At 43.1% G+C, this 15,000-nt stretch overlaps 1 protein-coding gene across 1 annotated transcript in view; it reads left to right on the top strand.

The window, feature by feature from the left end:
* Positions 1-6,922: 6,922 nt before the first annotated feature.
* Positions 6,923-15,000, top strand: part of LOC123499607 — a 22,751-nt gene continuing 14,673 nt past the window's right edge. Inside the window, exon 1 of the mRNA XM_045247887.1 lies at positions 6,923-7,497. Within this exon, the coding sequence (XP_045103822.1) occupies positions 7,407-7,497 (91 nt within the window). The 5' untranslated portion in view covers positions 6,923-7,406. The remainder of the gene's footprint in view (positions 7,498-15,000) is intronic.

Below are 15,000 nucleotides of genomic sequence, written 5' to 3'. Positions count from 1 at the left end.
TCAAGTCAATTAATGCTACAGCTATCATCAATCAATATCTTCTTCTTATTATTATTATTCTTTTTCTTCTTCTCTTGTTCCTTTACCTCTTCCAAAATGCAATTCTTTTTCGTTCTCCTCCTCCTCCTCATCCTCCTGTTTCTGATCTTCCTCAGTGTGTTTCGATAAGCAAGGTTTTACGATAAGATAAGGAGGAGGAGGATTGCTTCACTGTCTTCTCCTCCCCTCCTCTAAGTTATCTCTCAATGATTGTCCATCTATTAATTCTCCTCCTCCCCGTCCTCCTCCTCCTCCTCCTTTAAAAGGTTGGACATTCACTTCACATTAACCCCTCAAATGACGTACTTTGCGCCTTCATAAGATATCTTTTTTTTTTTTTGCAGTTACTGTACTAGATAGTGTCACTTCTCCTTCAATCTTTCCTATCACATCTTTGACTTTCTCTCCCTGTGGCCTTTTTCTTCTTCCTTGAACCCTGATGTCCTTCAGCCTCTAACTTATAGCATCTGTAGTGGTAGCATAGGCACACAGACAGCCTCGTTAGGCCCAGTAGGTCTGTTGCTGTCTGTTGCTTTGTATTCCTTTGTATTCTCTTCCTCCTCCTCCTTCTCCTCCTTCTCCTCCTCCTCCACGTTACAAATTTCATTCTTCCTTCATTTTCACACACACACACACACACACACACACACACACACACACACACACACAGTGAGAGAAAAACAAAATTGACCCAAAAAATAATGAAATGAAATCAAAGGAAAGAAGGAAGATTTCAGAATACTATAACACATGTATGTCAAAACCTGAGCTTGAGTTTAGAATTGAAGAAGGAAGAAGAGACACGAACACAAAAGAGGATACCAATACAAGAGAGATCAGAGACATAATAGAAGTAGATAATGATGATAAGTATAAACACACCACATAAACAAGGAGGTAAATAGATAAAATAAATCAAAACCAGTAACTCCTTCACACACACACACACACACACACACACACACACACAGTCTGAAAGTCAATAATTAAATAGAATAAATAAAGGTTGACTAAACTAAAGCCTGTTTCCTATTTGTTTTTTAATTGCTCATAAATGAATTTATTGGAGGCTTTGTGTATAGTACAACATTTAAATTATAAACACACACACACACACACACACACACACACACACACACACACACACACACACACACACACACACACACACACAGTCTAAAAGTGAATAATCTAATAAAATAAATGAAGGTAGAGTAAAAATTTATATAAACAGAGCACAATTTAGACAAGAAGATGAAAATAAGGTAAAAGAAAATAAATAACTTAAAAGACAAATCCCAAAAAAACAACTAAAAAAATAAACAGATAAACAAGAAAAAACAAACACGAAACAAACTAGACATGTCAAAAAGCAGTTTGGAAAAAAAAGAATAAGCAAAAGAAAACCGTAAATAAACAAATGAATAAAGACAAAAGACAAACGAGAAGAGATAAACAGTAAACAAACAAGACAAGAAGGTCAAAGTGAAAAAAAAGGAAAAATAAAAAGATATAAAAAGCAAAAAAAAAAAATGACGATGAAAGGCAGCAGGCAGACAGGTGAAAGGGTGGCCACAGGTGGGGAGAGCGAGGTAATGAACAGGTGAGAGAGAGAGAGAGAGAGACTGTTGGGGGGCACTCACTCCCATTAGCACAGGTGAGGGAGCTAATCAGGTGACAGGTGTGCTGGCGAGGTAAAGGTGCCACAGGTTAAGGAGAGGAGGAGTAGGAAGGAAGATAAATAAAAAAATAAAAAGATGAATCGGAAGAAATGAGTAAGGAAATTGAGTAAAGAGAAAGATGAGTAAGAGAAAAGGATAAAATCTCTCTCTCTCTCTCTCTCTCTCTCTCTCTCTCTCTCTCTCTCTCTCTCTCTCTCTCTCTCTCTCTCTCTCTCTGTTCTGCCGCAGGGGGAGGAGATGAAGGAAAATTCCCAAAGCAAGGCCAAGAAGAAGAATGCTGTGAGTAATGAAGACGCAACACGGAGCCAGACTGAACTGTGAGGAAGCGTTGCACAGTTCTGGCTACTTATATTTATAGTTCACACGAGCACATGGATAAAATAAGTGAGTGAGCAAATAGCTAAATGAAATATTGATACAAGGTCAAATTGAGTGAATGACTGAATAAATAAAGGCGTTTTGAATTACTCGCTATGTGTGGATAACATGTAAAGGGAAGAAGGAAGAAGAATATACACGTTAGTATATCAAAACACAATAAATAGATAAATGAATAAATGAATAAATGAATTAATAAATTAATAAAAACTCAACAAAGTCATAAAACAGATCCAGAATATTGAGGGCAGAGTTTGTTTCTACTTACGTATCATCACCATCCAGTCAAACAGTCACCATCCAGTCAAACAGTCACCATCCAGTCAAACAGTCACCATCCAGTCAAACAGTCACCATCCAGTCAAACAGTCACCATTCAGTCAAACAGTCACCATCCAGTCAAACAGTCACCATCTAATCAAACAGTCACTATCCAATCAAACAGTCACCATCCAGTCAAACAGTCATCATGTAGTCAAACAGTCACCATTCAATCAAACAGTCACCATCCAGCCAAACAGTCACCATTCAGTCAAACAGTCACCATCCAGTCAAACAGTCATCATGTAGTCAAACAGTCACCATTCAATCAAACAGTCACCATCCATTCAAACAGTCACCATCCAATCAAACAGTCACCATCCAGCCAAACAGTCACCATCCAGTCAAACAGTCACCATTCAGTCAAACAGTCACCATTCAGTCAAACAGTCACCATTCAATCAAACAGTCACCATCCAGTCAAACAGTCACCATCCAGTCAAACAGTCACCATCCAGTCAAACAGTCACCATCCAGTCAAACAGTCACCATTCAGTCAAACAGTCACCATCCAGTCAAACAGTCACCATCCAATCAAACAGTCACCATTCAGTCAAACAGTCACCATTCAATCAAACAGTCACCATCCAGTCAAACAGTCACCATTCAGTCAAACAGTCACCATTCAATCAAACAGTCACCATCCAGTCAAACAGTCACCATCCAGTCAAACAGTCACCATCCAGTCAAACAGTCACCATCCAATCAAACAGTCACCATTCAGTCAAACAGTCACCATTCAATCAAACAGTCACCATCCAGTCAAACAGTCACCATCCAATCAAACAGTCACCATTCAGTCAAACAGTCACCATTTAATCAAACAGTCACCATTCAGTCAAACAGTCACCATCCAATCAAACAGTCACCATCCAGTCAAACAGTCACCATCCAATCAAACAGTCACCATCCAGTCAAACAGTCACCATCCAGTCAAACAGTCACCATCCAGTCAAACAGTCACCATCCAATCAAACAGTCACCATTCAGTTAAACAGTCACCATCCAATCAAACAGTCACCATTCAGTCAAACAGTCACCATCCATTACCAAACAGTCACCAATCATTACCAAAACAGTCACCATCCATTACCGAGAGAGAGAGAGAGAGAGAGAGAGAGAGAGTGTGTGTGTGTGTGTGTGTGTGTGTGTGTGTGTGTGTGTGTGTGTGTGTGTCCAAATCACCTCTCTTTGACTCTGAACACGTGGCAGGAACGAACAACAGTCCAGTGGGAGACGTAAAGATACTCCTGGTGTGGCGTGGTGATTGGCGTGGTGATGGTGGTGGTGATGGTGGTGGTGATGGTGGTGATGGGTGGGACGTGAGGAGCTGCATGTGGGCGCCGCGTGTCTGGATTTGGTAATGTGTTGCGTGGAGATGCTTGGGTGTTGCTGGGGGTGACTTGCAACATCCCTTCACTTCTATCCCCCCCCTCTCACCCTATCCTCGCCCTGTCCTCACTATTTTTTTCACCCTATTTTTTATACCATGTCCTCCCTCACCCTTTCCTCTCTCTATTCTCACCCTCTCCTCACCATTTCTTGACCCTATCGTCACTCTATCCTCACCCTTGCTCCACCCTTTCTTCACCCTATCCTCACTCTTTCCTATCCTTTATCCTACACACGAGTCATAATTCTGATGACGTAATGGTCGGTTTACTGAGATTAACTTCCCGTTTCGGCCCTAATCCACTTATCCAACACTACTACTACTACTACTACTACTACTACTACAACTGTTATCACTACTACTACTACTACTACTACAACTGTTATCACTATTATTATTATCATTATTACTACTACTACTATTATTACTACTACTACCACTGCTACTACCACCACTACTACCACCACCACTGCTGCCACCACTACTACTGCTGCTGCTGCTACTACTACTGCTGCTGCTGCTGCTGCTGCTGCTGCTGCTACTGCACTGCACCACTACTGCTGCTGCTGCAACCTGTTATCACCATCAACACCACTGCTGCCACTACCACCACCACCACTGCTACTGCTGCTGTTATCACCACTACCATTACTGCTGCTACTGCAACTGTTATCACCATTACATCACTATTACTACTGCTGTTACTGCTGCTGCCACCACTGCTGCCACCACCACCACTGCTGCCACCACCACCACCGCCACCACCACCACCACCACTGCCACCACCACCACCACCACCACCACCACTGCCACCACCACTGCCACAACTGTTGCACCATCAACACCACCACTGCACTGCTGCTGCTGCCACTGCACCACCACCACCACCACCACCACCACAACCGTTGTCACCACCACCACCACTGCTGCAACTGTTGCACCATTATTATCATTGCTTACCACCACCACCACCACCACCACCACCACTGCCACTGCACTGCTGCCACCACCACTGCTGCTGCTGCACCACCACCACCACCACCAATAATAATAATAATAATAATAATAATAATAATAATAATAATAATAATAATAATAATAATAATAATAATAATAATAATAATAATAATAATAATAATAATAATAATAATAATAATACAACTGTTATCACTATTATCACTACTACTACTACTACTACCATTACTACTACTACTACTACTACTACTACTACTACTACTACTACTGCTGCTACTACTACTACTACTACTACTACTACTACTACTACTACTACTACTACTACTACTACTACTACTACTATTACTACTACTACTTCTACTACTCCTATGCCTTCTCCTGTGCTATCTTATCTCCCTCATTACTAATTTCTTCTTCTCTTTCTTCTCTTTCTCCTCGTCCTCCTCCTCTTCCTCCTCCTCCTCCTCCTCCTCCTCCTCCTCCTCCTCCTCCTCCTCCTCCTCCTCCTCCTCGCCCTGCTTCTCCAGCCTGACGGATTCCGGAACCTACTTCATCAAAACAAAAGTGGTTTGCATTCATATTGAAAACGCTAACTTTCTAGTCATCACGTGGCACGGGGGGGCTGCTGCACAAGGCCTGATGCGGTGATTGCTATTCCGCAGCGACGCGTGTGTTTGTGAGCTTGCGCTGTCCACGGAAAGCTGGTGGAGACTCCATGATGATGGCGTGTGAGAAAGAGACAAGTGAATGGCGCCCCAAGTGTGTATGGTCGCGCAGGTAACTTGATTGGTGAGGTGATGTGAGGTGAGGTGAGGTGAGGTGAGGTGAGGTCAGGTCAGGTCAGGTAAGGTTGCAGTGTGGTGACTCTATTGGTAACTGGGTGAGGTGAAGTGATGTAAGGAAAGGTGAAGGGCAGGAAGGAAGAGAAGGATAGCTGTAAGAGAAAAGAAGGGAAGGGAAGGAAAGGAAAGGGAGGAAGGGAAGGGAAGAGAAGGGAAGGGAAGGGAAGGAAGGAAGGAAAGGAAAGGAATGGAAGGGAAAGGAAGGGAAGTGAAGAGAAGGGACAGAACGAAAGGGAAGGGAAGAAAAGGAAAAAAAGGGAAGGGAATGGAAGCGAATGTAAAGGATGGGAAGGGAAAGCAATGTTATGTAAGATAAAGTAAGGTAAGGTAAGGTAAAATAAGATTAATTAAGACAGAAGCATTTTTTCAAGAAGGAGGAGCACCAGCCAAGAGCAACAAACATTCCAATTTAGAAAAAAAGAAAAAAAAAAAAAGAAAAGGGCCCAATGAGGTGCCAGTCCCCGAACAGAGCTGAGAGAGTTAGTCAAAAAATATAGGACAAGGTAAGGTAAGGTAAGGTAAGGTAAGGTAATGTAAGGTTAAGTTAGGGAAGGTAAGGTAAAATAAGGCAAACCTATGTAAGCTAAATTAAAGTAAGGTAAGGCAAGGTAAGGCAGGGCAAGGTAACGTAAGATAAGGTAAAGTATAGGCAAGACAAGGTAAGATAAGATAATATAAGGCAAATTAAGGTAAGCCAAGTTGATTAAGGTAAGGTAAGGCAATTTAAACTAAGCCAAGTCATGAATATCTCAAAGGAGGTGTGCCATTCTTTACAAGTGTCATCCCATCGCATCTCCCATTCCCCCCACCCCACCACCCCACCACCAGACATCCTTCAGAGACAAGACTCGCCACCTGGCATGACAACACCCCCACCCCGCACCCCCCAATGACACTCCCTCTGCTCACATTCAGATCACTTCACGTCTGCCCCTCCCGCTGCCTCACGCAAGACACACGCCACGCCAGGCACCTCACGGGGGCAGGGCGGCAGTCACAACGACTCACGCTGAAATAATTGTCCTCCAGAACGGGAGGAGCAGGAGGAGCGAGAATCTGTAACCCTGAACGATGGACAGCGGGAGGAGCGAGTATGTGGGGCGACTGATGGCGGGAGGACGCGAGAGGATGGCGTTGGGAGGGAGACTAACGGGGAGGAGTGGGCGGTAAGAACGGAGGGAGGACATCAGGGTGGGAGGGGGAGAGGGGGAGGGGCAGGAAGGATAGTTATGGGGGGGAGTGTGGGGGGTGCTGGGCATCACAGAACACAGGTGCCACCCTCTCCACCACGCGGGCACGGCGGTGCGCACACACTCGCGGTCCGCCCGTCGACACACCCGCACCGCGCGCGCCTTCCGCCACCCGCACCACCCTCCGCCAACCGCGGTGTAGTGACTAACCGCGCGCGCGTTTGCAGAACACACAAAAAGCAACCAAACAACCTAAGTGGTGTATGCGTGTGTGTGTGCCTGTGTGTGTGTGTATGTGTGTTCTGACAAGGCGGGGACGGTGAGGGAGGTGTGAGTGAGCATCGTCGTGGCGTGTGGCGGTGTGTGACAGTCTGCGGGTGTCCCCTATGGAAGGATACAAGCCCTGGAGCCACCACGTCACGCCGAAAGGGGACGCCAAGTGACCGTGTGAAGACGCCACCTATAAAAGCCACGAGACGCCGCCGCCGACGCCCGCACCGCAACCAGGGGGCTTCCTCCTGATCCTCCTCCTCTTCCTCCTCCTGGTTCTCCTTCTTTCCCTCGTCGCCCTCCTCAAGCCGCCATCATGTGGGAAAAACTCCTCCGGGACATCAAGGTCAACCTCCTCTCCTCGGACCTGATGCCCCTCAAATTCCTCTTCTTCATGCTGTACGCGGGTGAGTGTCTGACGGAGGCGCAGACGGAGACGTGACGCTCAGAATGAAGACAGGACGGAAAAGACAGAATAGAAAAAGAAACAGATACGAATGCAATAAACAGTAAAAATGAAGACATGAGAACAGAGGACGTAAAGATATATAGGTAAAAGATATTAGGCTAGGTAAGATACAATGACTGAAACGTGTATAGAAGGTCAAGACACGAAGCAAACCTAGAAATGTATAGAAGAGAAGGCGTCCGCACACAGGTACGTCAGGTTAGGTAGGACAATGACCAAAGAACGTGTGTAGGAGGTAAAAGGACGAGTAGACATGTGTTCGTGCGTGTGTGTGTGTGTGTGTGTGTGTGTGTGTGTGTGTGTGTGTGTGTGTGTGTGTGTGTGTGTAACTGTTCTACTCTGGCGTCCGTTTCAAAATGACTCGGGACACAAACAAAAGATTCTCGCCGCCACAGGAATGCGTAACCTTTACCGTCACGAGGAAAACGATGCAGGAGTGGTGCTTGTTGTTAGTGTTGTGCTTGTTGTTGTTGTTGTTGTTAGTATTATTATCATTGTTATCAGTAGTAGTAGTAGTAGTAGTAGTAGTAGTAGTAGTAGTAGAAGTAGTAGTAGTAGTAATGGTAGTAGTAACAGTAACAGTAACAGTAACAGTAAAAGTAGTAGTAGCAGTAGCGGTAGCAGTAGCAGTAGCAGAAGTAGTAGCAGTAATGGTAGTAGTAAAATAGTAGTAATGGCAGCAGTAGCAGTAGCAGCAGCAGAAGCAGAAGCAGTAGCAGCAGCAGCAGCAGCAGCAGCAGCAGCAGCAGTAGTAGTAGTAGTAGTAGTAGTAGTAGTAGTAGTAGTAGTAGCAGTAGTAGCAATAGCTATAGCTATAGCTATAGCGACAGCAACAACAACAGCAATAGCAGTAGCAGCAGCAGTAGCAGCAGTAGTAGTAGAGCATCATTATTTTTATTACTACTACTTCAGTTACTACTATCACTACTATTACTACCACTACTATTGCTGGTACTACCACCACAGCCATCAAGTATACATCATTTCTAATCTCCCAAAAAACAAGTCCCTTCTCAGATCTCCCTTCCTTCTCCCGGCCACAATTTATATCCTCCAATTTATACAAGTAATTTTCCCTCCACCTCCACCAATCCATCTCAAAGTATTCCTCCCCTCGTTACCCGTCCCTTGGTCCCCTCTTGTCATCCCCAACCCTCCCCAATCTTCCCCTCGTCACCCCTCCCCTGGTTCCCTCTTGTCACCTCCCCCCATCCCTCGTCACCCAAATAGTCAATCCAATTAAAAGTTTCTAGGAACAGTGATTTATTGGACATCCATCACGCGCCGCCCTTCGCACCGACATCCCCCTTCTCCCCATCACCCCTTTACACTTCCTTCCTTTCTCCCTCACCTTCAGGAGTCCCGGTGTGTCGTTTTGTTCTTCAGTAATACACACAACGCCCGTCACTCCTTTCATCACCTTCCTGACGTACTGAGTCGCCCATCACCCTTTCATTCACTCCTTTCGTCACTCATCTCGCCTTCATAAAATTATCAAGTTCTTTTCTGGGTTTTTTTTTCCATTACCATTTTTTTTCTTTTGTTTATCGGTGGGACAGTTTCCATAGTCTACCTGTAACTACGCGTAACTCCCTCTATTCTTACATTAGGAGACACACGCATTTAATGGCACCAATCGCTATCTGTGTAGTTTTCATTGTTCGCCAGCTGGTTTAATTCACAAGTTGGTCCTGCCTATCGCGCCGAACTGTCGCTCTTGTGGAAGCCCTATTAAAAAAATATATATACTGATATTCATGCCTACATACCTCATAATATAAACGTTTGGTTATTTATCTATGTGTGTGATTGAAAATGACATAAAAATATGCAAATATATGTTCCTAATTGTGCAAAGTATGGATGTACCAGTGTCCCATCAAAATATTTTTTGTAAGTCTAATAGTACATATATACCTTATCACAAAATTGTCAGAGTTTCTGCATAGGATAATGCTCCACTCAAAAAGCGTAGAGCAAATATCACTGAGTAGCATTTATAAAAAAAATTATTTTGGAGTCTGTGCCGAAATAACCTGGCCAACATTACCGAAACCGAATTTTCCTAACTGAATCACAACAAGCAAACTTGGTATACCTTTTGATCTCAGAAAGTTTCTCAGAGTTGGCACTGTCCATTTTCTAAGTTCATCCTCACTAATATCCATAGTATTATCCATAGTGAAGTCGTTGTGTAGCGAGTGTGGCGATGGCTCTTAACACGCTAGATTTGTTTACGTTTCGATAGAACAATCTCGGTGCATGTCAGACAATATCCTCTATACTGTTAATTTCTTAAGACTATTAATTGTTGTGATTTTCTGTATGAATATAATTCATATTAATTTTTATGGAAAGAAAAAGGCATTAAAACTACGCTTTACCTATTAATGATCTTTTCTATTTTTTGTCCCAGAAATGGAGATGGTAAAGAAGAGCGCTCGACATATATATAAACATTTCCACTTTTTTAGCTTATACGCCATGAGTACATTCTTAGAAAGATTATAACTATTTTATTAAACCATTTAATATTTACAAAACGTGCAGAAAAGTACGTTCCAGTTGACAACTTGCTGTGAAATAATTAACCCATCTGGCGGTTGAAGGCACCTACATAGCAGATCGCGATCGGTCCCATTACACAAGCGCAGTAACACCCTCCGTTAAAAAAAAAAATAGAGTATCAGAGAGGGAAGAAAGTAAATACTGCAATAGAAATAACACTCGTAAGGGAATAGAAATATGTTTAAAAAAAAAAAAGGGCGGAGGTAGCGAAGGCACTGCAAACCAATCAGAACCTGAGTAATCCTTGACGTGACCCGAGGATGCAATTTTTAACCCTTTCACTTCGGCAAGCAACACTTCACAGCACTAAGAACAATTTATGAACTCTTTCTAAGCAAGTACAAGAAATAAAGAGGAAAAATACTAATAGATCTTGCAATTTCTAGTCTGTATAACGTTTGGAGGTGACTGGAAAACAAGAATAAATGTCTCAAAATGGTTAATGACAGAGGAAAGGTGCGCCAAATATCAGCGAAAGACTTAATATCCAAGATTTCAATGAGAACGGATGGCGAAATGAGGAGAGACTGGAACACGAATACTAATCATTGCTCAGGTGTCTGGAAACAATGCTAATGAGAATCCACAACACATGAGAACACAGCAGATGAAGTGACGGGACTGGAACACACCTAAGTATTGACGAAGCCTCTGGAAGCACTTAATACAGGCTTCAGAAAGCTTAAGAATACAGACAAAGCAGCATTATGATAAAGAGAAGGGAAAAAAGTTGATTAGGGAAAACCCGAATCAAGAAGGGAAGAGTCCCGTGGTGATGGGCGGCGGCGGGCGGCGGTGATGGCGCGGCGGTGATGGCGGAGTTGAAGGGAGAGTAGAGAAGAGAGGGTAACTTCCTGGACGGTATTGTGGGGAAGTAGGAAGGCAAGTTTACAAGTTCATATACAAGTTTATCGTCAAGTTTACATATTTTATCGTTAAGTTAGGACAATACACAATGGAACCATGCGTGCTTTGGGGTCCGAGTCTCTCACACGGGTTCGAATCCTGTCCACGCTCAGTATACAAGTTTATCGTCAAGTTTACATGTTTTATCGTTAAGTTAGGACAATACACAAAAATTTATGAGTTTAAACAGCAACTCTTCACGTTTTCATGCGTTTATATACACCAGTTTACAAGTTTCATTTAAATTTCAAAGTTTACATACCAGTTTATATAAAAGATTCCATGATTACATCCAAGGATTACACGTTCACAAGTTTACATCCGTAGTACATTTACACATCGAGACGATGAAAGACAGGATGGAATACGATTCAAAGCGAGATCTGAGCGCTGGGAGTAGGATCCGAGCTCTTATAGTGGGTTTTGAGTGCATTAATTAAGATTATAGTGGAATTGGAACGTTTGTAGTGGAATTTGAACGCATTTCCACTTCTTTCAAAAGGATCATAAGGGTTTTCAAGGGCGTTTCCATGGTTCTAGTGACAGATTAACCACATTTCTATATTAACCAGTAAAACAACTTTAATAACTTGGCCAATTATCTCTGTGGCCTTTCAAAATAGTCGTGGTGAGACCAAAGCGATTTTTAATCATTATTCGGAAGGCAAAGAGGAAGATTTGAACAGGAGGTACGCATGTGCATTCCTGTCCCACGTGCCGCCCCTCCTGCAGCGGGGCGATAGAAGACGTGACGGCGCGTGATGGCTCCGTTATGTCCTAACAAATGTGAGACGCTAATTGGGCTGATCTGGCGGTGATAAAGATACATACTCCATTTTTCTTTTCTTTATTTTTTTCCTGACGATGACAGAAAAAGAGAGCGACTATTTTTTCTGCCGCTGAGTTTCCTGACAATGGCAAAGGTTGTGAAGGTTAACACTGGCGGTGATGAGAAGCACACCATGAGTCAGGAGTGAGGTTGTTGACTCAGTGATCAGCTTGTTAGTACAAAGTCTTCATGAAAAGTTTGAAAGATCGCCAAGAAAACAGTGTTCAGTGTGATGAGTAACGCACAACGCGCCATCACAGTCAGCATCAACTACACATAACTTTACAGTGGACAAAATAAGTACGTTTCCAGATTCCTATGACTTGACTTCATTTAAGAGGGAAGTTTCAAGACATTTATCCGTCTTTTGGTTAACGCTGTTGGATGTGTTGGATGTGTAAGGGAACTGGCAAACAAGTGGGCCTTTTTTTTATTGATTTTTTTTTTCGTTGCTCTTGGTCATTTTTCCCAACTTACATATAAAGAAAGTGACTGCCACTTGTAGGCCTGATGGCTTCCCACGGCTTCCCTTAAGAGTATATTTGTCCTTACGAGGAAAGGCAGATGGGGAGGAACCTTCACCTTTAGTATCACACATCTCTGAATCCCGATCAGATACTGTAGCTCATAAAAAAAAAAAAAATACATCCTCGTAATGACAATGAAGTACTTCGCTGCTTTGTTCTTCCTTACCGTTCCTTTGTGTCGCGGCTGACTGCTAACCTGAGGGGAGAGAAAGCCAGCAGCGCACCACTACCGCTCGGTATGCGACACTCCCGGGCGCCTTCCCTCGCCAGGACATAGCGAAAGCGACTACTAACGCCGTACGTGTAGCGCTCTTCACCAAAGCGGCCCTGGCAACACGCAAGAGTCACGCAAAAGACGATAAAAGTAGGAAAAAGCAAAAACACATCACAATTCAGTTTCTCATTACGCGGAGGACTTGTTACCCAGCGCTATGAATCTTACGTTAAGGCGCGAATCCAGCCAGACGAGGAGCTGTGAGTGCCACCCTGTACCTGGCACTGGCTCCTCACTCCGCCGTCCTCTGCATGCCAATGACCCGGTGCTTTGAGACACTCTGCTTGGCGCCTTCATGTACGCTGGGTATTGATTTGCGCTGAACGTAAGGGAAGGCGTAAAGGAAGGCATCAGGTGTACTTGTCGTGGTAGTGGCAGCATAAATGTGTCAAGAGGGAGGTTTGAAATAATTAAGGTAAATTTATGGATAGATGGATGTAGGAAGGGGTGTTTCATACAGGCCTGATGGCTTCTTGCAGCTTCCCTTATTTTGTTCATGATCTTATGCTCCTAAAATGTACATATACAAATCTAACAACTTCATTTTTTTTTTTTTTGTTTAGCAAAGGGAAAAATAAGAAAGAAAAAACAGTACGACAAAAATCAAAATCACTGAAGAATATTGTTACCTGCATCACCACCATCACCATCACCATCTTTATTTACCCTCTTACCCCTTCAGTACTGAGTCACATTTCTACCCCGAGTTTGGGTATGATTAGACGATTTTATTAACATTAGGAAGGGTCTATGGAGGTCAGAAGATTAATGGCCAGAGTCTTCACTAATTTAATCCCCACATAAGTTTCTGAAGTTGTACAAAATCACCGAATGTATGCAGAATGAATATGAAAAACGCGTCATGGTACTGAAAAGGTTAAAACTACTATTACCAGCATCTTTCATCATCCCGCACTTCCACAGCAGGCCATCACTTCCACATGCCATAGAAGGAATTGCAAAGGCTGGTGCCCCTCGCGTATGTGTACCAGTAAGGATGGAGTAGTAAGGGCTGAAGACGTGAGAAGCAAGACACGGCAAGAAGAGACTCTAAAATGGTCTTGACTCCATATTCTAAAACATGCTTAGCTGCATCTCAATTTCCAAAGACTTTAGATGAAGTAATACGGGTTTTTAAGTGTCTTTTGACGATTATAGTAAGACATCAACTAAATTCACACAATAATACCAGGAGAAACACTCTTGAGAAGCCGAGTAGTCACATTTGTGGCCTTTGAAGATACTCGTGGGGAGAAACCAAAGTGTTTGAGAATGCGAGACTCAGTAATCATATAGATTCTCAGTAATAGAGTTGTTAGGTGGTCAGTCAGTCAGTCAGTCAGTCAGTCAGTCAGTCAGTCAGTCAGTCAGTCAGTCAGTCACTCTGGCCATTACTTGTTACTTGCCTCTGCGCTAAACACACGCCACTGTTCATACCACCGAGAAGTAGTAGTAGTAGTAGTAGTAGTAGTAGTAGTAGTAGTAGTAGTAGTAGTAGTAGTAGTAGTAGTAGTAGTAGTAGTAGTAGTAGTAGTAGTAGTAGTAGTAGTAATAGTAGAATAGTAGTAGTAGTAGTAGTAGTAGTAGTAGTAGTAGTAGTAGTAGTAGTAGTAGTAGTAGTAGCAGTAGCAGTAGCAGTAGCAGTAGCAGTAGCAGTAGCAGTAGTAGTAGTAATAGTAGTAGAACATGCAAAAATAACACATTCTAATTATACACTATTCTAAAAACACAAATTCCTTACGTAGACACTCTTCACACACACACACACACACACACACACACACACACACACACACACACACACAACGTCTAATTGCAACAACGGCAGAGAGAGAGAGAGAAAAAAAAAACTAACAATATTTCAAAGAACAAACTACATGATAAGAGAGAGGAAAACGCGTTGAAGAAAAATATTACAGGAGTGAGAGAGAATTTTTTCGAGAAACTAAAAAAAAGAATGGGAAGAAGAGATGAAGATATGAAAAAAGAAGAAACAGAAAACATGAAAAGAAAAAATACAAACAAAACTTCGAAGAGAGAGAAACAAAAACAAAACAAAAAAAAACATCAAAAACCAAACAAACAAGATACGTATATACCTCAAACAACACAACGCAACACAACACAACACAAGCTAACGAAGAAACGAAGGAAGGTAGCGATATAAATTAGACCACTTGACGGGGCAGCTTGCAGGGACCATGCGGGCGGGAGGTGATGCGGCGGCCAACTGTTGCAGCGAAGGGGGAGTGGCTTGCTGGCTCGATGGCTCGCTGGCTGGCTGGCTGGCTGGTTGGCTGGTTGGCTGCTTCTGTGCCACACTCAGCCCTTAATTTC

The sequence above is a fragment of the Portunus trituberculatus genome, chromosome 50 (assembly GCF_017591435.1).
Source record: "Portunus trituberculatus isolate SZX2019 chromosome 50, ASM1759143v1, whole genome shotgun sequence".
Classification (NCBI taxonomy): Eukaryota; Metazoa; Arthropoda; class Malacostraca; order Decapoda; family Portunidae; genus Portunus; species Portunus trituberculatus.
Note: the sequence above shows the minus strand (reverse complement) of the source record. Positions and strands in the feature narration are given on the sequence as shown.